The sequence below is a fragment of the Sebastes umbrosus genome, chromosome 5 (assembly GCF_015220745.1).
Source record: "Sebastes umbrosus isolate fSebUmb1 chromosome 5, fSebUmb1.pri, whole genome shotgun sequence".
In the NCBI taxonomy this organism is placed as follows: domain Eukaryota; kingdom Metazoa; phylum Chordata; class Actinopteri; order Perciformes; family Sebastidae; genus Sebastes; species Sebastes umbrosus.
This window is the reverse complement of record NC_051273.1, coordinates 16,251,040-16,272,932: the sequence shown is the minus strand read 5'-3', so window position 1 is coordinate 16,272,932 and position 21,893 is coordinate 16,251,040. Positions and strand designations below refer to the sequence as shown.

Here is a 21,893-nt window from a genome sequence, read left to right as displayed (position 1 = left end):
GGACGGAGGAGAGGAGAGGAGAGTCAGAATAGACAAGTTCTTCCATAGTACAATATATAAAATATGAAAAACTGAATCAATCATTGTAGTGACTATGGAAACATGTGGTGTGTGTAGAAATGTGCATAAAAGGAAATCGGTTCTCACAAAAAAAAGCAAAGTTTGTTCAATTTAATGTTTGCAAAGGTGACTATACTTATAATTCCAAGTTTATTTGTATAAACAGAGTTTCAATGAGCTTAACAGGTCAAATTAGCCAAAGTGACAGCTTGTTTTGTTTTTGCATATGAAGTGGTACCTTTTTCGCATATTGATATACAATAAATCCAGCATGAACTAAATATGAACTTTAGTAAGGATGTGTAAAAGTTGTGTTATTGTAAAGCATAAAATGCTTTACCATAGCTGAATTTATTCACATAATCCTGAGTAGTCAAGAACCAACGTGGGCTGCAGAGGTACAGTATGTGGTCTCACCGTGTTTGGGGAAGGCTCCTCTGTTTCGCTGGCCAGATCCCAGTGGCAGTAGAAGACTTCTCCCAGGATCGGGTTGTAAGGTTTCTTGGCCACTGAACCTTTCCTACCCGCATGGAAAGCTGACAGGTACCACTTCACCACGTGAACCATGCGGTCCCGGGCCTCCGCCTGCTCAGCGATACTAGTGGAAGTCACAAAAATTAGAGTTAAACTACATATTTGACCATTTCTGAATTTATTCTGTGTGATACAATGGCTTGCACCAATGACAGAGAGGACCCTTACCTTACAAATACGTCGGGATGTGCAAAGAAGTCTGCGTACATTTCTAACAAAGATCTCCTCTCTAAGATGAAGGTAGGCAGGACCACCTGTGAAATAAAGGAGAAGAACTGTTGCTGCGTGGGTTGTTCAACAGAAAACAGCTTGCACAGATGATGTTGGTTAGTAAAAAGATAAAGGAGCACTGCAGTGAGAGGAATGCAGAGTGAACAAAGAGAGCACGGAGGGAGCCAGGATCCTAACTGGTCAGGTGTCTTTACCTTTGTGAGGTCCATGCCCAAACGAACTTGAGAGAGAAGATGCATGATGACGCTCTTGTGCTCCTCCACGGACTCGCCCTCGCCTTCGTCATCGCGGTCGTCGTGGCTGTCAAACGGGTCTGAAGACAAGAGCGGAGGACAATTCTCACATTGCTGTAATAACATTACGTTCCCTGTGTTTTCTTTTTTTATTATTATTATATTTTGAATTGACACCAAACAGTCTTCAATGAAATGAGTTACAAATACTGTATGTATACATCATCCACCTATGTTTGTGTAAAGTGCCACATTTTAAGATTTGTTAAAGATACAGAGGAAAAACAAAAACAGTGAGAACTATGAACAATTAGGGAGTGATCTTTTCTTTAACTTACAATCATAGATTTGCAAAAATAGAATCTAGCCTGTGGGGTGTTACATAGTTAACCAGTTTTCCATGCGTGACACAAATAATACAAATTTATGGTTAACATATGCTGTTATCTTCTCCATTTTGTAAATATCCATTGTAATGTCATTCCATGCATTTAAAGTTGGGCTCTCCAGTGCTAACCAGCTCCTCGTAAGAGCCTTTTTACCAGCTACCAGCAATATATTTAGTAAAAATGTGTCTCTTTTCAGCCATTCTTGAGATACGAGTCCAATAAATATGGTCTTACTCTCCAGGGGTACATGACATCTGAAAATATCTTCATTCAATATAGCAATTTCTCCAGCAAACTGGGGATTTACCATTGTAGTGGGATTTCTGAGAGGGGGTGATATAAAATCCATTATCTGGCTTTTCCAACTTATCTCCCTCCAGTTTTGTGAGATGGGGGAAAGTATATGTTTTTATGAGCAATTCTATCAAACCCGTCCTTGGTTCTGTTATATTTTTCACCTTTTTGTTAACATAATGCTGCATATCGATTAGTATCGATTGAAGTCTTGGTTTTCTCATAAGAATTTCTCTTGAAGCATTTCAAAGCTGAACAGTGTCCCTTCTTTCTTTCATTATGTTGCATTGAGCAGCTACTCCTTTAGCTGCCCAGTCCTTAAATCTAATATCTAATTTATTAGGAGTAAAGCTTGTGGTTCCCTGTCTTTTCATGTGTAAAATAACACTTTTTACCATTTGACAAAACCAAATGTTATTAATGCCTTAAGCTACTGGGATGGAACTAAAGCAGGGGATTAATGACTGTAAAACCATCTCCTACTTCAGCAGAGGAGGGCTCCAGCTTAGCGTTTAATGCATAAAGAGGCACAAAAACAGTTTTGGTGTGCATTTTGTGTGCTTTCTCTTTTTACCTGCATCTGTGGTGCCGTTGGACATGGACGAGTTGAGGGACTCGGTGGTGTCCGGTCGTTTCAATGCTGCTGCTTCATTACTGAGAGGCGAGGCAGCCTGAGGCCCTGAGGGACTGAGGAGGAGATAGAGGGAGCGGAAAGGAGACAGGAAGCAGAAGAGATAAAGAGATAAAAAGTTAGTAGGATTTCACAGGCAAACTTCTCTGACTTTTTATTTGCACTAAGCAGTATTTTCCCACCTGAGCCGCTAAACGCTATAATTACAGTGTTGCTTTCCAGCTATGAAACAATAGATTCGCCGTATGCAGCGTTGGCTGCAGGGAGGCGGGCTGATATGACTATACTCACTCTATGCAGTGTTTGGGGGAAGTGCTGCTCTGGTAGAACTCGTCAGCGTCGTAGAACTCATCCTCGCTGGAGGAATAGGAGAAGTCTGGCACTGAGTGCGAGGGGAGGGGGATGTGAGCCGGGGAGGCGACGCCGCTGCTGGGGCCTGACGGGCCACTCCCTGACAGAGGGAAGAAGAAAAAATATCAAACATTGTGCGTCATGTCGGCTCTCACCTTTTCATTTAATGGATCTAATACATACGGCTTCTTTATTCATACAGTGTACAGGTCAAATCAACATTCTGTTGTTAAGCTAAAGCACTCATTTCTGAGCGCGGTCCAGCTGGCTGTGTACAGGAACATCAGGCGGTCTTTAACGTAGTGACGGCTTCCTCTGCAGAGCATATTGACAGTACTTTCGAGCACGCAGCCTCCTTAGTGCACAGCGCAGCATTTTATTACTGCTGCCTCAGCACAGAAGACATGATCCTCTGCTTTCCTGAGCTTTTCTATTTGGCTTTTTAATTTACTATGTTTGTTGACACAGCACTCCGGGTTGGAGACAGTACAGTAATAATTCATGTTATCATTACTTTTGCTCTTGTGGTTCTTATTACATTAGCTTCATGTTGCTTAAATTGAAAATTAAAGGATCTAACAATAAATAATAATATTCTGATAAGGACCCACTCAGTTTCCCAGAGAATGACAAATACAAAACATTTCTATGCAACTTGTACTACTAGTAGGAAGATTTTCAAAATCCTACAAAAAGTCAAGACAAAATAAAATGTGAAGTTTGAAGTTAATCTTTGAACTTTGAACCTTCGTTTTTAACCCAACATGAATGAAAAGTCCTTGAAGTGCTGAGAAAAATGTATATTTGAACATTTTCAATTCTATTTAAACTCCATCTGCTAATGAAGATCATGTGATATGATTGAAAGCACCAACACAGCAAAAAAAATGCACCTTCAGTTGGGATTGTTTTGTTTTAGACAAAATGTGTTTTTTATGTTGTAACTATATTAAATATGTCATGGGGACCAAACCACCAAACCAGGAGTCTAACTGCAGCGTCCTCATATTTACTTTGTCTTGTAATCATTAGAGGAATGTGTGATTCACATTAATTACCACAACAACAAATGATCTTTCCTTGTGGTGCTATAGCTCTTAATGCTGCGATATGAGTGAAGTGAACTTTCACCTGTGCTGTTGGGAGTTGGGGTCTGCAGACTGCCCATCACCGTGACGACGGGACCAACGGGTAACGTGGAGGGGCGTTGGTCTGATTTACACACCTGAGAAGCGTCTTTAGCAGAAAGAGAAAGTAGATGATTTAGCAGTGAAGCGTCTTTAGTAGAAAGAGAAAGTAGATGATTTAGCAACGAAGCCTCAAAATGAAGCCAAATCACATTAAAAACAGCAGCCTGAAATCGGGGAGGAGGCTGAGAAAATGATCTGAGGCGCTGCAGACAGAAGCTTCAGCTGTGAGGGGGATTACACAGTCTATTAAGAGACCCAAATTAGAACGGCCTACTTTGCATGGTTCATTTTCACAGCAGTCTTAGTCATAGTCTTTTGACCAAAATAGCCTAAAATTTTAGTCAGATCTTAGTCATGCCATACCATTAAATTTAGTCAATTATTTACCGACTAAAATGACTTAAAACAAAATTACACTGAAGGACAGGACTCTGCTTCAAAACAGAACAACATTAATAAATTCATTTTCAGAGAGAATTATGTCTGAAAAATGAAATATAATCACATTAACACGTGATAATAACTATAATGGATATCGTGCGACTGGACTCTGCAATCAGGAACTAAACTTTTATCGATTTATCTACAAATTGCACTGAAAGAACACTTTGTGCATTTCTCAAAACCCTGAATGATTTTGGACTTCAATCATTTCCTTTGTCCTCCCTGCAATAGAAAAACCCAGCATTTCTCCCGTTACTGACTGATCTTTGGGCTCTGGTTTAAAAAGGAAGTAGAACATTTAAAGATCTGTACATAAAACGTTTGCTTCCTTCTCCCAGGGAGCTTTTTTTGGAGCTTTTTATGCCTTTATTGGATAGTGACCGAGACAGTATTGAAAGGGGGAGAGAGAGAGAGAGAGAGAGAGAGAGAGAGAGAGAGAGAGAGAGAGGATGACATGCAGCACATGGGCCGCGGGTCAGATTCAAACCCTGGTTCGCTGCGGTAAGGACTCAGCCTTGGTACATGGTCATCCCACAGTCTTCAATACCACAGTGAAACATTAGAATTTAAAATGTGACAGAATATTGACTCATTATATTCTTTGATAAAATTACCAAAAGCATTTGTCAGCATGAAATTCAGACAATTCTGTGACAACATCAGTACAGAGTAGATGATCCATCAGCTGAAGGATTAAGATGTGGGGGAACAACAGGGGGAGCTGTTGTCAACCTCTCTGGACTTAGTTGGGTCTATGAGTCTTTATACGGAGGCGTTGACACATCAAGCGTGTGTCTAAATGTGTATAAGAAATGGTGAGAATGCAGATGTGTAGTACCTGTGGGTAGTGTTGTCTGTGTTGGCATCGTGGTGTTGACTACAGGTTCGTCCAGAGGGGGTTGGTAGATCCCATCGACTGGGTTTATGGTGCTCTGGAGGATACAAACAAAAAAAACACCACCGCATCAGACACTTACTGCAACAATAGCACACCCACGTCACTGCCCGCTTAAGAATGTAAAATGTCAGACAATAAACCTTGAGATTAAAATTCAATACTGCATATGATTTTGTCAACTAATTTATTTATTAGATGATTTAATCGACAGAAAAACGACTAATCGACCAAAGAAATCTTATTCGGCAAAGACCAAAATGACCAATCAGTTGACTAATTGACAAGAGGGGGCAGCCCTACAGGAAAACATCAACCACAAATGTACCTATATGACTAACCACAATGAAACATCATTTCCTTTAACATCCAAGCCAGATGTCAATGTAAGCTCTCACCTTCAACATCACTCACTCGCTCGTGTATCGGTTATATATCAACTTAATGGTATACCTACGCGACAACAAGAACAGTGAAATAAAATACACACCACCCAGGCTGGGCGGATCAATTTCCTTTCACTTCATTTCCTGGAAAGAGTGTTTCCAGGTTTCATTATCTAAATCGATATGAAACCAACGACGCAGCTTGAAATCCAAACACCAGCAGTAGCTTTGCACAACAATAACCAGCAGCACCTCTGGAACCTGTGAACAACCTTCCCCGTCTAAAAAGGAGTTAATTAACTCCACTGGGCTGCAGACTAAATCTGTAACATGTTTTAACTCTCTAGCTTTTGATTTCCCTGTGGTGAAAACCAACGGGGACGTTCTTATCTGCAGTGGCCTGCCCTCATCAGTGCCACAGTTAACAGCCATGCATTTGAATAGAGGCACAAACACACACATAAAAAGCAGCCTGTTGGCTAGGCGTAATAGGGTCACTGGCACTGATGACCCGACTGACAGGAACATGGATGAAAACATGAGCTACAGCAAAACCATATCGACCCTTATTCCCCAACAAACTCACCCCTCAGGGCTACTGGTGGCATTGAAATTAAATCTAGTCGATGTGATGTGTCATCCTATTACTCAAACCTGACCGGTAATCTGTGATTTCTACAGGGAAGTCATTTTGTGATCAACAGGAAGAGGCACAGTGAGTCAGGACATGACCTGACGCAAGGCTGTGAGGGTGAAAATACAGCAGCTGGTGTAGGTACCAAAGTTCGACAAAAATACCAGGAAGTAGACACCAGGCCTCCACAATCCCATGATGCAACACTGAGCATGTTACATAGAAGATTATGGGTGTTTCTCAAAGTCAAGGGAAGATCTTTCAAAGGCTGAATTTCAAGGATGCTACGTCATTGAATCCCCCCAAAGGACTGTTCTAATATCCAGGATTCTTTGAATTCTACCGAGGACTGAGTCCTTCGTTCAGAGGATTTTGAAGGATGCATGTGTTCATCCTCCGTGCTCCTAAAACACCCACAATCCTATGCAAACGATGCATTTCCCGTACACCGATTGAAAATACACTAACTCTTCAGTTTCAATTATTTAACCTCAGCAGTCTGCCAAAATCTGTTTCTGAACAAATTTGAGGCAAGAAATTGGCAATCTAGTTGCTGAATTTTCACTCATATTAGATCTGCAAGGTCTAATTTAAGTTTGTTCTGACTTTTGTCGCTCAGTAACGTTAGCACAAGCACAAAGAGGTCAGCAACAGCAGAGAGAGACAGCAGAGAGAGACAGCAGAGAGAGACAGCAGAGAGAGACAGCGGGGAACAGCGTGTAGATCCGGCATATTTTCACATCTAACGCAGTGAATCAATTAAGGGATTATTTTTTTCACCAAACCAGAGTTAAAGGTTGTTGGAACAGTGGAAAAACTAATCAAGATGGGTTTGATGAGTTTTATTTCATTTCTGTTGAGTTTGAAATGTGTTTTCCAATCAGTGAGGTAAAATTCCTATGTCTGGTAGCTTTGAGAGAACAGCATAATAATTCTATGCTTAGTACTAGGGCTGTCACAATTAATTGCATCCTTGTCTGTTATTAATCGTGATTAATCACAAATTAATAAAAAAAATGTATCTGTTCTAAATGTAAGTTCTAAATAAAGTAAAAATATATATATACCACATCCTTTTCTTCCGCACACCAGCACACTCGCTAGACTGTTCCAATGTGTGCTCTCATAATGTTTGGAAGGAGTCTTGCCTAGTCTCTGTAGGACCAGACTTGGAAGGACCCGTCCTACCAAGGGAGCATTTTTGACTTTGAGAAACACCCACTGACTACAGAGGAAGAAGAGTTGTGGTGTGATGTCATGGTTGTTAATCTGAAGGGAAAATGTTCCACTAAATGCTAGTTTATGAACTTGGAGATGGACTCTCTGACCCTCCTTTTCTATGTTCCTGTGTCTAGATATGTGCCATCAAAAGGCAAGTTATGATTAGAGGTAGAAAATGTAGAGAAGCTTGGTCTGACATCTGGAGCTCCATTTGTTCACACTTCTCTCTCTCATCTTCAAGCTTCTTGCCTCTATTCCCTCCTTTCTACCTCCCCCCCGTACTGCCCGATGCTCGCCTAGTCCACGTGCCTCCATGAAAGTAAGGCGACGGCTACTAATTATAGCCAATTACAGAAATACTGGTCGGCCATGGTGGGACCAGCCCGTGGCCTTGCAAGCAGGAGCTAAGGCAAAAGCAGGCGGAGGAAAGAGTTCCAGCTAAAAACGGCTTTTAAGCGCTGTGTCATGATCGATTTTTTTTTTTTTTTTAGTGAATGTAATATTAATGCAGCAGGTAGCTCGAGCAGCAGAGCAAACCTAAACCAATCACAGCACATCCATTATTTTGACAGATAAATACTGAACAGGCTTCTGGTGTGCTCGGTTTAAATGATTCCTGCACTTTGCTGCAATTCCCCCGCTGGTGCAGCGCTCGACAGGGTCAATCAAACATGCTGCTGGTGTTTCAAGTATTATAAACAAAACGGTCTACAGTGCATTTATTATTTGCTCCGCATTAGAGGCGTACAGGCAACGTGACAGATGTTTAGATGTTCTTAAGCTGCAAAGATATCTTTAGCACAAAGATTATGGCACATAAGAACATGTGCAGTTGGATGCATAGACGGAGCTTATGTTGTACTATTAATACTACGCAATACTGTACTTAATGACTGTGAGATTAAGTCAGCTATAAGAGCAGTGCAGATCTGTGAGCTTTACGGCCCCCAGTGGGATTCTTGCTTTGAGGTGGAATTTTTCCTCATGTTAATCCATTACCAACAAACTGTCCCCGTTATATTACCAACCATTTTCCAAAGCATACTGAAAGCTTTTAGATTGATTTTTTTACCCACTGGATTTTCTTCATTGTAGGGAGGTGTAAGCTCTCAGTACATGTTTCATTTTGCCCTTAAGTCCACACTTTTCTTTCATTTTACAGACCATCTCCCTCCCTCTTTCCTTTCAACCTGACCACTTCCCAACCTTTGCATTGGTGTAAAAATCTACCTGTACAAAAACTTCATGCAGATATGTAACCCATCACAGTTCAGTGAATACATAGTCCACTTTCATTGCATTAGATTGCATCGCAATGCCGTTGTGAGCCAGGACTCTTTGGGAAAAAATAATTTTATTCATAAGCTGTGCCGTCTGGAAATCAAACCGGCAAGTCAAAAGTCAAAAGGACAATTTATGTCTGGTGGTTGTTTGTTCCACTTACTGTAAAGGTTTATGGTTTGACAGTCCACTCTCAAAATCAGAGGTCAGAGTGTTGTTTTGAATAAAGAAGGATTTTACTTTGGCATTGGGCTGTCCCCGAAGAGGAAAGAAGTTATTAGTCAACAAAAACTTATATGATTTTGTTGATTAATCGATTCGTTGATTTAATCGTCAGATCTGTAAAAGTGAGTTTCTCCGTAAAGAATCACGCAAAAGCACCACTTTAAATCTTGTATTTACCAGAGATGTGCTCATAAGTTTCTTAGAAATATGTCATTCAGCATGAAAAAAAGCATAAAAACAACTAACTGACTAAAGAAAACTTAGTCGACTAAGACCAAAATAAGGGGGCAGCCCTACTGTGATGGATTATCAATCAAATGTAAGCTTTAATTCTTCATGTTGATATTCACAACTTACTAAAAGGAATGGAAACCAATTGCCCCCTGTAAGATCAGAAATTAATCTAAAAACTTCAAGTAAATGCTTTGGAAAATAATCATTAGTAATTTAAAGTACATGTGATTTGTAGTAAAAACATGCAAAACCCCGGTGTGGCTCCTGACATGAAGACAGGGACCTGCAGAGACAGTAAAACGCTCTCTGGATGGCTCTCCAGCTATTAGTGCTCGATGGTTCAATAAGCAGGCAGTGTGTACACGATGGATCAATGGTGAATTAGTTGACTAATTAGTGGGTGAAGTGAAGTGCACCATTCTGCATGCAAACACATATGTATAGTCTATGCACACATACATATTCTGCAACAATGTGCATTTTCTGGATTCAAAGTTTGCACACACAAATACACATTTTGTGTGAAGAAAAAAACACCCAACCATTGCTGAAAGAATTTAAATCTGAGATGAAATAAGGAAATGATTAACCAAATCAAAAGGAGGATAGTGATGAAAAACATGAGGGAAAGAGCTTATCACCAAATTAGAGGGCATGCACTAAAGAGATCTGATTTATCTGATTTTCTACAGTGGAGAGAAAATTAAGCAAGAAAAAAAAAGTTAGCAGTTTGTTTGATTTTAATTTTCTATCATGGACGGAGAATGTCAAACTTACTATAAGTCCGTTTGCGTGTTGCTGTTCGTTACTTTGGTCCTTAAAATTTTGAGAAGACAATGTTAGACTAGTTGTAGAGTCATTTTATCAAGCATCTGCGGTGTAGAGAGTGGTGAGATCCATCCCTCTCATCGCATGAAGCTTCATAATATTCACCAACTTGCCACATGCAGTAATCCTTTCATCACATGGTCAAATCCTCCATCATCTCTTTCAGTATCAATAACAGGATTGCTCTACCATGCCAATCTGTAATCTAGTTGTTTCCTAGATTTTTATTCATGAGTAGAAGTGTTTTTTAAAAAATCAGTGTCATTTAACAACCACATGAGGCGGAGATGATTGCTCCACTTCCTTCTCAAAGGGCTGAATGGAACATGTGATGAAACGAGTACTGGGTTACACCCTCATCAACGACCCGACCCAGATACAGTAGCAACTGTAAGCAGGGAACTATCCCAGAAACATCACGTAAAGGTAACACACATTGCACACCGGTGTGGTCTCACAAAAACAATGATTATGGTGAAGTAGCAAACCAAACTACAGAGAGATGAATCATGCCAATATTGGGCTTACCTTGGCGATTTGCAGCAGTACAATACAGTGCTTGATGGACTCTACCATGCTCTGAAAGAAAAAGCAGAAAAAGGAAATTCAATAACTAGGAACTGATTTTTAAACTCAAAGACAGGAAGGAAAATGTTCTGACTTACACAAGTAGTCTCCTTCAAAATTTCAATTTTCTGTAAAAAGAAAAGAAAACAGGCTGTAAAATCTGACTGTAATTCAAAAAAAACAAATACAAAGTTCAAAAGTAGAAACGCTGATTCAACCAGTTTGACAGCAAATAAAGCACAACCGGTAGATAACATCGAGGTAATGACGTATAACTTACTGACGCAACTTTTTTGTTCTTTGGAAATCTACAAGACAATTTCTCTCACTGAGGAGATCGTTGAAGTCACCATAATAAACAAGTCAAACTGACCAAAACCCAACGTTAACCTCAGGGAGGAAGTGAATCACGCAGCTGCTGGTAAAAAAAACAAGACACACTGATACTGAACTGCTTCCTCCAACAACAATAAACACCTCTAAAAGATAACTTATTTCCAACTAAAAAAAATAATCTGCTTTTGTGGACCTTAAAAAGAGACAGAAAAAAAGAAATGTAACTGTAATGTTGACCCTAATCCAACTATGATCTGTAATAGGGCTGCAACTAATGATTCATTTCATTATTGATTAATCTCTTGATTATTTTCGTGATTAATCAATGAGTTGTTTGGTCTATTAAATGTCAGAAAATGGTGAAAAATGGCGATCAGTGTTTCCCAAAGCCCAAAATGACGTTCTCAGGTGTCTTGTTGTATTTACAACTCAAAGATATTCAGTTTACTGTCATAGAGGAGTAAAGAAACCAGAACATATTCACAATTAAGAAGCTGAAATCTTCAAAATTTTGACTCTTTTTTTTCTTTAAAAAAAAAAAAAAAGACTCAAACCGATTAATCGATTATCAAAATAGTTGGCGATTAATTTAATATTTGACAACTAATCGATTAATCGTTGCAGTTCTTATCTGTAATAATAATATATTGGTTCTCAAAATGGTCCCTGAATACTTTTTTAATACACAAGCATGGCCTCTTGTTCATCAGCTTCAATCGATACCCTTGATGTGTCATATTTAGCTGCAGAGCTAACTGTGGAAGTCCTTTAGAGCTGCGACGATTAGTCGATTAACGATCGACAGACAAGCTTTTGAAATGTGAGGATTTACAGATGTTTTATATCATTGTAAGTAGAATAGATATACTGTATGTATATGCATATATATATATATATATATATATACATATTTTAGACAGCTGATCGGACAAGACATCTGAAATTATAATGGGCATTTTTCACCATCTTGTGACATTGTGCAGACAAAACAATGAATCAATAATGAAAATAATCGTTATAATAATAGTTTAGAGCTGCAGTGATAGAATCGCCAACTATTTTGATAATCGATTAATCGCTTTGAGTAATTGATTCTCTGATTCCAGCTTCTTAAATGTGAATATTTTCTGGTTTCTTTACCGCTCTAAGACAGTAAACTGAATATCTTTGAGTTGTGGACAAACAAGACATTTGAGGACGTTATCTTGGGCTTTGGGAAACACTGATAGACAGTTTTCACCATTTTCTGACATTTTATAGACCGAACTACTAATCGAGAAAATATTCAACAATGAAAATAATCATTAGTTTCAACCGTTTTTAACCGTTTTGTTAGCTTTTCAAATAAAAACACAAGTTCTTAAATTACTTTCTCAATAAAAATGTTGAGAAACAGGTCATAACGGACAGTCATTTTTTAACCGATGCAATAACCTTTAAAATAGTCTGACGAGCAACCGCATCACCAAACGGCTGCATCACACAGACAGCTATCAGCGCTGTGTGTCAGCCTGCTTCCCTGCTGTTAGCCTCGGCTCTAATGACGGCGAGAACAGCGGACCAGAGAGCCGAGACACGAGGATAGAGCAGCACTGTCGGTACTCACTCTGCGTGATTCATCCTCTTTGCAGTCCTTGATCTTCTCATCAAACAGCTGTGTGAGAGTGACAGAGAACAAGAGATGAAAAGGGGAAAAAAAAGAGATGGAAAATTAGCTAAGATGGGTACACTGTCAAACGAGTATTGAAATGATAAGAAGGTGAATGTGTACAGATGATGGGGCTTGAGATAATGTAAGCTCTTCTCAACAAGGAGGGACACTTGCAGTGTTTTCATTAAGATTTTCTGCCTGTGAGAATGTGGCTGCTTCTTTAAATACATTATTTCCTGTTTTATCACAATGCAACCACAAATCTTATTCTTAATAACTTCTGCTTAGTTAAAAGAGAGGTCATGACACAGATTCAAATGCAAGCATGCTATGTGTATGATACATTTACAGATATATAGGGTCGATTTTCGGTTGAAATTAGTTTTTTTCAACTGAAGTTTTATTATTTTTCATTTAGTAAACACAGAACACACATAAGTCGTGCCACTGATATACATAACATATCGATACAACTTAAGATGTCCCTGTCCTTATTCAATGTCTCTAGTGGTGTCTTTATGAAGGGTCTTATAAGCCGTCCATTTGTCCCATTTCTCCGTAAATTCAGTCTTTCCATTTCAAATATCTCCTCAACAGTGTCAAGCCAGTGTTTCAAAGTGGTAGAGTCCTCTTTGCACCATTTCGTGGTAGCCTCTAACAGAACTTTAACCAGATATCGGTCTTCACATTGAACATTTCCCCTTGTCAGATTGCCTTGATATAACACCACAAATGTCTTTGGTAATTCATAATCCAATATCGCTTTTAGCTCTTCCCATACATCATCCTCCCAGTATTTTCTCATTTTCATACATTTCCAGAAAACGAGTATGATCTGCATTTTTTCTCTCCACACAGTCTCCAGCATGTCTGTTGTGTAGATGACAATTTACTTTTAGTCTTGGGAGTAATGAAGATGTTTTTCCAACAAAATTCTTTCCACATCCTGGAGCTTTTATATATATTATACCAGTCTTCTCCATACTTGCCAACCTTGAGACCTCAAAAATAGGGAGGGAGGATTTCAAAACCAAAGCGGGGGATCTGGGCGACTTCCCCCAGAAAAATGTGAGTTTCAGAGACTTTGTTTCCTGCATTCTGGTAACTTCTAAAGAATGAAAATAACAAAATAATAAGTACACTGCAACAGCAATGTTATGTTTAATAGGCCTACTTTTAATGTTACTTTTAATTTTCAGGAAATAAATGAATTTATGTGAATCTATGGCATAAACAAATATTCATCAGATTTTATTCATTTGTTGCCCCTGTAAGGAGAAATACGCAAGTATTTCTTTCTCTTAGTACTCTCCATTTCTCTCTCGGTCTCTCACTCACTGAAGGTCCTTTCAGACACAAAGCGACGACGGCACCACTGCGCTCTTAAACCCATTATTTCCAATGGCTTGTGCTGCGCCACGATGGCTTTTTGCTGCGTCGAGCAAAGCCCGACTTTGGGCACTGCCCTCTGTGATGTGCGGTGAGCATAGCTCGCGTCGAGAAACAACATTTCGTGTAGGTCTATTGTCGTCCGGATGGATACAGTACGGCTTATACGCGCTGTATAGTGGCAGAAACATGTTGACATAAGGAAAAGGAACTAAAGCTGTTAAATGTACTATAAATTGGGAGAAACACGGGATAATTGTGACCCCAGGAGGAAACTGAGAGAGGGCAATGAAAAACGTCTCCCGGGAAAATCGGGAGGGTTGGCAAGTATGGTCTTCTTTGCATAAATGTATTTTGCTTTGTTTTACCCATTTATCTCTAATATAGAGTGTGGAGATTCCTCTGCTCATCACTAGCCCTTTATACAGCACTGATGGCACTTTATTTTTGTATGCATTACACAGCGTACACACTTTGTTTTGTCCATGAGGGAAATCTGGTTAAGGTTGCAATTTGAAATAAATGATTTGATCTATTACCTCTGGATGTTTAGCCAAACACATCAAAGTGAGTGGCAGATATCCTACATTTCTCAAATCTACAAGAAAGTGTAAAGATGAAATGATGGTGTCGGTTAGGTGTTGCTCCACCGAGTCCTACCTTTAACTGGTCAATCAGAATCTGCAGGTAGGCGTCTGCTTCAGCTAGCTTCTTATCGAAGTCTTGAACACTCGGGACTAATCCTGTCTCGGCCTCCTGAGGATGGAGAAACAAACACAGCTGAGCATTAGTGCAGTCCTAACCCTAATGTCAAAACGTCGTGCTAGTATTTACATATTCAAAGTAAAACACACAGCCACTACCAACAATATAAGCCACACTTATTATCGTCTCTGTCACCTCCTGGCCAGGTAAGCTTTGTAAACTGTCACACAAAATGGAGGACACAGAAACATCAGCAGGGCAGGAGAATCTTCCAGCAGCGTACTGTACCAGGGGGAGACATGAATACTATTGTTTAAAGGCTAGCCAGCATAAAAGGCCAGCAGGTCTGTCTGCCTGACTGACTGACTGGAAGCCAGCGAATTTCAGAATCAACAAAACCGAATCAAGGAACTCGAGGCTGGGGAGAATTTAGTTACCGACATAGATGCATGCGTGTAAATGGGTTGAGGAGGTGCACTCAAATTCATTGTTTGTTAATTAGCTTTCCCTTAATAGCTCCATCAGAATCAGAAACACAGACTCCACACACACAGACAAACTCAGGCACAGACAATTTCATTACATAATATCCATTAAAAGGTAATTACTGGACTATTGGCAGAACAGACGTGAGCGAGCATCTGTCTATCTGTCTGAGCTCACTCAACCAAGAATAATCCAGCTGGCTGTCGCACAAAACCAAAAACAGGAAAATGAGCAGATAAATGTACGCACAGACAAAACGTCCTTCAAAAAAAAAAAAATCGAATGCTGGAGCCTGTCACTAGCAAGGACACTCAGCACCAATGACAACACAATAACACCTCTATGCCAAGCCAGACGAATCAGTAAGATAACTAACACAGCGTGTGTCAGCATGAAAAAACACAGAACAACACCTCTTGCATGAAAAAGCAGACAGAGTGATAGTAACGCTGATGACGACTGTTAGTCATGTTAGTAAATCAAGCTCTTATCAAACCATGCTGGGTGCTACCGCTGGTTTGGATTCGCTGCGTTGCACAGTCCTGTTTGTGGGGGCTTTTCTTCCTGCTACAGACGACCTCACAGGAAAGTGAAGAAACGCCATTAGCAGCCTGAGACCTGCTAAAGTTTTAATTGTAAAAACATACTAGCTTTATAGAGAACAAGGTCTTAACTCGACAGTCGTGAAGCCTGCAGTCAACTAGCCTAACTTCCTCAAAGGATCAAAGGTGCTTTCACTGTTCGTGTTATTGCAAAATATAGCTGTCCACATAAGGGCCTGAGCAAAAATCAAAACCAGTTGTGATGCAGATGTGAACAGAAGATTGGCACAGTCATTCCAGTGTGAGCAACTTCTCTTGTCTGCTTACTCACACTACACTGGAAAATCCCTCCGGTTTATCAGAAAAAAGAGCTTTCCTCTTTCTAGTTAGGCATTACATCATGGAAATTTTACTTTAAAGGGTCAATAAGGTAAAGATTCAACTAATACATCACCATGACACTTCCCCAGATGTTTACTTACGTTAAAGACATTTCTTTGGTATTACAAGTTTTCTGAAAATGTGTTTAAAAAAAATGTTTAAATATGCAAATGAAGCATTATCTTATTAAATATGTGCCAATTTGCATTCATTTCCAGAACAGAAATCTGAACATTGGATAAAGCCAAGTTAAAAAATGTTGTTTCATTTTGTTGACATATTAGAGTCAAAGGTTTTTACACAGGGAATTTTGGATATCTCTTTTTATCCCTTAATAAATCAGAAAATACTCTCAACTGCCATAAAAAAATAATAAAAGAAATGTCATGTCCAATCCATGTTTTTAGGAATAAAATGTTATATAAATCAGGCTATGAATAATATATGAACAAACCACTCAGTAAAAACCTTCAAAATATAGATAGGAATGACACTGGAAAGTTTGGTGTCTGTAAGTGCTACTGAAGTGGAGATTTCTGGCTCTTTTTCATAAAACAGCCTTTTTGAAGACACTACAGGGGAATAGGGTAAAAAAAAGTAACTAATAGATGATTACTTACATTAAGACTATTATGTTTTGTATTACAATTTTTCTGAAATGTTATGTTTAAATTTGGGCTGTTAATCAATTAAAATAGTTAATTGTGATTTAATGCAAATTAATCTGTTTATCTGTTCAAAATGTTCCTAAAAGGGAGATTTGTCAAGTATTTAATACTCTTATCAACATGGGAGTGGGCAAATATGCTTGCTTTATGCAAATGTATATATATATTTATTATTGGAAATCAATTAACACAAAACAATGACAAATATTGTCCAGAAACCCTCACGGTTACTGCATTTAGCATAAAAAATATGCTCAAATCATAACATGGCAAACTCAAGCCCAACAGGCAAAATACACATTCAGGCAAGAGCCTGAATGTGTATTTTGGATGTTTTCTTTCCAGTAGTCTGAATGACGACATGTTATGGAAGCAAAATATACCCAAAATCTCAAAATTGACCAGTGCACGAAAAACAATATTTTTGCCTGGGGTGTCTCCCCTTAAACTGCCAACAAAACACCAAATTCAGAGCAATGCCACAACATCTTCAGGTCCTGTAAATACAGGGAGTGGACCATCTGTGTGAATTTTATAATCTTACAATCTTGTAATCTTCAAATGTCACAATGAAGTGTTGCCATCCCCCTCTATTTACAGTGGGATTAACTCCAACACAATAGTATTTACAAAATACCACATCAACAAATGTAAATAGAGTTCAATCAAAACCTTTATGCATCTTAAGGGTAGCATTTATGTACTACAGGGCTTCGATATTAGACTACATTTACTTGATGTGTTATACCATACATTACAACATTTTTTAATTTATTTTATTTAACATTTACTTAACCAGGCAAGTCAATTAATAACAAATTATTATTTACATGCCTGGCATGTGAAAAGAAACTAAGAGCAGGGAAATGAAACTGATATGGTGAAAACAAACAAATAATAAGACAAAGCCCCTATCATTACGTAGTGAACAATATCACATGTTTTGTCAACACACACACAATGGAAGGGAAGTGTGTGTTTTTTTACAGACAGAGCAGATAAGTTTGGAAGCAGAAAGTCAGAGGCAGGTGGTTGTGCAGCACCACGTCATATTGCTCACTTCTGAAATATTCCCAGACGTCTGCACCTCCACTCCCACCCACTCATTCCTATCACACACACACACACACACACACACACACACATACACATACATACATACATACATACATACATACACACACACCGGTAGTGGGATAGTGGGAATATTTTAGAGCAGCCAGCTAAGTCTCACACATAAACACTCACAAACCCACCCTACCACCCCAGACTCAAACAACACCCTCCCCCTCCCTCCTGTTTCTGTTTGTCTTTCCACGCAGTCTGACCCACTTTAAAATGCTGCTGCCCCAGCAGCGCACTGCAGCCGTTAAAGTTCTCCTTGCTCTGGTGCAGTGGCGTTTCTGTGTGTGTGTGTGTGTGTGTGTGTGTTTTTTTTACTTACTGGGTGCCTCGTTCCAATTGACATGCTGCGTTAAACCTTGTGCATCTCCCCCATCAGACCATTTAGCCTGAAACAAGACCCTGCCTCCGTTATTCTATATCTTCTCTCCTTACAGCAACACACCACCAGGTCTGGTGAACTTCTTTCTCCCTCCTCCCTCCTCCCTCCACACAGAAACAGAAAACAACCTCCTCCTCTTGCTCCCCACTGCAGTATGCCAGTATAAACCACAGCAGCAGTAAGCTCAGTCTGGCTACAGTATATCCTTCGGCAGCAGCTATCAGCTGAATGTTTGGTATGAAAGCAGACAGAGAGCTGAGTTAATCCAGGACCCTCCCCTGGCAGGAAAGGCACACTTCCTCTCACGCAGGCAGAAGAGAAAACACACAAAGCAGCAGCAAGTGCTGACAGGGACAGGCACTAACTGCCACTCTGATTGGCTGAGGCAGCAGAGGCAGATGTTTGGTTGATCAAGCAAGCAGGTCTTGGATTGGTTGCTGCTGGGGTCACATGGTGCTACGACAGCAGCGCGCTATTACTGCATGAGTGTGTGTGTGTGTGTGTGTGTGTGTGTGTGTGTACAAGCAGGCACACGTAGCACATCAGAAGGATTTGCCTCAGAGGGAGGGAAGGCAGAATAAAAAGGAAGGAGGGAGGAAGGGTGGGAGAGCAAATGAAAAGGTTGGTCATGAGGGTGAAAAGGAGGAAATGAGTGGAAAGAGCTGCACGTAGAGGATGATGGGAGGGGAAGAAGGAGGTTTAGGGAAGCAGAGCAGGATATAAGGTTGGCGACAACTGGAGGAAAAATAACTGTCTGAGGCACACTCAGTCTCAACACTCATAATAAACAGAGAAAATATAAAACAGGCTGCCAGCAGGTCAGCAGTAAATTAAACAGTCTTTACATAAAACTAAGCCTGGTCCAGATACCAGTCCAAAGAAGCCACATATTGCAAAAACAGCCTCCATTTATGATGACATGAATGTCACCATTATTTCCATTTATACTGACAAGACTGTCTCAACTTCTCCGTTGAGCAAAGAAATCAGGTATGAGCTAGAAAAAGTGCTGACAACAAAACCTGAGATGCAAAGTCCCTTATGGGTGTTGCAGTGTAGCACAGTGCGTGATTTATAGAGTATGTAAATGCAGTCTGACATCCAATAAAAAATCCCACAATGATATCTAGGTAACATATTTATCTTTTTTATTGTTTCAAAATTTGCTCACCAATCCTCTCTTTTTGACTATATCTATACCAGTATACTAGGGCTGTCAAAGTAAATGCGATAATAATGCCTTAACGCAAATTTGTTTTAACGTCACTAATCTCTTTAACGCAATGGATCTATTGGAGGTTGTAGCGGGCACAATTTTATAGCTAGAGTGAAGATACTTATCATATAATACTAGAAAACCTAAGGAATCAAATGGTACCAACCATGTCATACTAGCTTGTCGGGAAGGAGGTTAAATAACTCTCCACACTTGTGCTAAATATTGGCGAGGAAAAACTGTCATAGCCATTTTCAAAGGGGTCCCTTGACCTCTGACCTCAAGATATGTGAATGAAAATGGGTTCTATGGGTACCCACGAGTCTCTCCGTTACAGATATGCCCACTTTGTGATTATCACATGCAGTTTGGGGCAAGTCATAGTCGAGTCAGTACACTGACACACTGACAGCTGTTGTTGCATGTTGGGCTTGAGTTTGCCATGTTATGATTTGAGCACATTTTCTATGCTATATGCAGTACCTGTGAGGGTTTCTGTACAATATTTGTCATTGTTTTGTGTTGTTAATTGATTTCCAGTAATGCGATTCAATATTTTAATCGACTGACAGGCCTACAGTATACTCTTAAGGGATTACAAAGAATAGCATGTTTGCTTAGGAAAATGTATGGTAAATATGTAATGTCAAATAAATGTAATGTAAATATAATTCACATGCAAACAAAATATAAACAGGCGAACAAACATCAAGGAACCCCACAGCAAAAAAAATTGTTCTTATAATGGATGGATTAGACACAGAAATATAGAAACTCACACATTCACACATATACACACAAACAAGTGCAATTGGTTACATACTCGGAGTTGGAGGGTGTGACGGAGGATAGTTCCCTCTAAGGCGTGGATCCACTTCTCCCGCTCGTCTGCATCTCGGGCTGAGGGCAGAAGCACACAGACACACCCAGTGAGCGACGTTTTCCATACAGACACCATCAGTAGCCATTACACTTGTGTTACACACTAATGAAACCAAGACACAACGCTGAGATGACTGAAATGAGAACTGGTGACGCAGTGATGGGCGTTGTGTCTAAAAATGATAGTTTGCTTTTTATATATAATACCTTTTATATAATTCTGCTTAACCTCATGTTCAGGTCTGAGTTATCTACAAGCATGTGTATATGCAGTTTAATAAATAAGACAATAATCATAAGCTTTATTTGTATAGTATATTAGAGAGGCAAACAATGTGCTTTACAGCTGAAGTAAACAAAACAGATCAAAATAAACAGAGAAGACAATAAAAAATAAACAGATTTCGATGGGTACACAACTTCCTGGATGAAAATCGAATGTTGAAAGATATCTGGAGATTTCATGGCAGATACCCATAAAATGTTTGACATTTTAAGTTGCTATATTCGGCCAAGAAAGTCCAGCACATAATCCAGGACAGAGCCAGGCTAGTCATTTCCCCCTGCTTTCAGTCTTTGTGGTAAACTAAGCTTACCGTCTCCCGACTGTAGCTTCATATTTATCATAGAGACTGAGACTTATCCTGAGGCTGGTATTAGAAAGTAAGTGTGTTGCTCAAAATATCAAACTGTTCCTTTAAATTAGAGTAATGAGCAAGACTAGTTATGGTTGTGCCTGAATAGCAGCTTAAAATCTAGCAGCTATCTAGCTGTGCTGCTGTACTAAACAAATCTAAAGAGAGTTTGTTTTCACATGACAGATTTAAGTATACTCTTCGATCAGACAATCTTTAAAAGGTGCTAAATTCAAAATTCAGAACATATCTATGATTGAGGGATTGCTTCCACACGGCTCTCAACATGGTGACAGGTAAAGCCAGCAGCAAGCAGCTTAAGGTGCTAACAGCACGAACAGTGAAAACAACGGCAACAGTGCTGTCAGAGAGCGGACAGTGTTAACCTGGGGGGGGGAACCGGAGGATGGGTACTACGCTTCCACGACGATGCTGTGGGTCGGGACTGCATTATGAGTGCCATATGAGCACAGTGCAGAGCGGCGGCGATCAGCTAGTCAGTGGGGCTCACACACTGTAGGAGCCATTTTTGTTTTGTTAAAGAACTACAAAGTGTTGCAGTTTGAGTTTTAAATGACACAATCGCCGCATGTCCGTCATCATTTAGAAACAGAACCAGGTGCGTGACATGAGGACGCCAAGAAGAAATTGTTTTTCAATCGCTTGCAAGCAAGCTATATGCGAAGGAGATTACATTTCTTTTAACTTTAGTTATTTGATGTTGGGCTAAGGCCTATGTTTTTGAATACTTTGATGCATGCATCCAACTGGAGTTTCTTCAGTTTATTACAAGCATAAAGCACTGTACAATCGCATGCACTCCACCCATTCATTACGTCGCCTGCTGCAACCCAAACCAAACCTAGACCT

At 39.7% G+C, this 21,893-nt stretch overlaps 1 protein-coding gene across 4 annotated transcripts in view; it reads right to left on the bottom strand.

Annotated features, from left to right (window-relative positions):
• osbpl9 (oxysterol binding protein-like 9) overlaps positions 1-21,893 on the bottom strand; it is a 42,746-nt gene that overhangs the window by 4,851 nt on the left and 16,002 nt on the right. For 2 of the 4 annotated variants that reach the window (XM_037769704.1, XM_037769706.1), the window contains exons 4-16: positions 20,330-20,406; positions 14,665-14,760; positions 12,571-12,618; positions 10,727-10,756; positions 10,590-10,640; positions 10,011-10,049; positions 5,196-5,289; positions 3,855-3,959; positions 2,664-2,823; positions 2,316-2,428; positions 1,020-1,138; positions 763-848; positions 478-658 (exon numbers count right to left, since the gene is read on the bottom strand). In XM_037769704.1, the coding sequence (XP_037625632.1) occupies positions 478-658; positions 763-848; positions 1,020-1,138; positions 2,316-2,428; positions 2,664-2,823; positions 3,855-3,959; positions 5,196-5,289; positions 10,011-10,049; positions 10,590-10,640; positions 10,727-10,756; positions 12,571-12,618; positions 14,665-14,760; positions 20,330-20,406 (1,199 nt within the window). Of the gene's footprint in view, positions 1-477; positions 659-762; positions 849-1,019; positions 1,139-2,315; positions 2,429-2,663; positions 2,824-3,854; positions 3,960-5,195; positions 5,290-10,010; positions 10,050-10,589; positions 10,641-10,726; positions 10,757-12,570; positions 12,619-14,664; positions 14,761-18,230; positions 18,658-20,329; positions 20,407-21,893 lie in introns of those variants that run through there. The other 2 variants (XM_037769707.1, XM_037769705.1) reach the window with 2 other exon arrangements.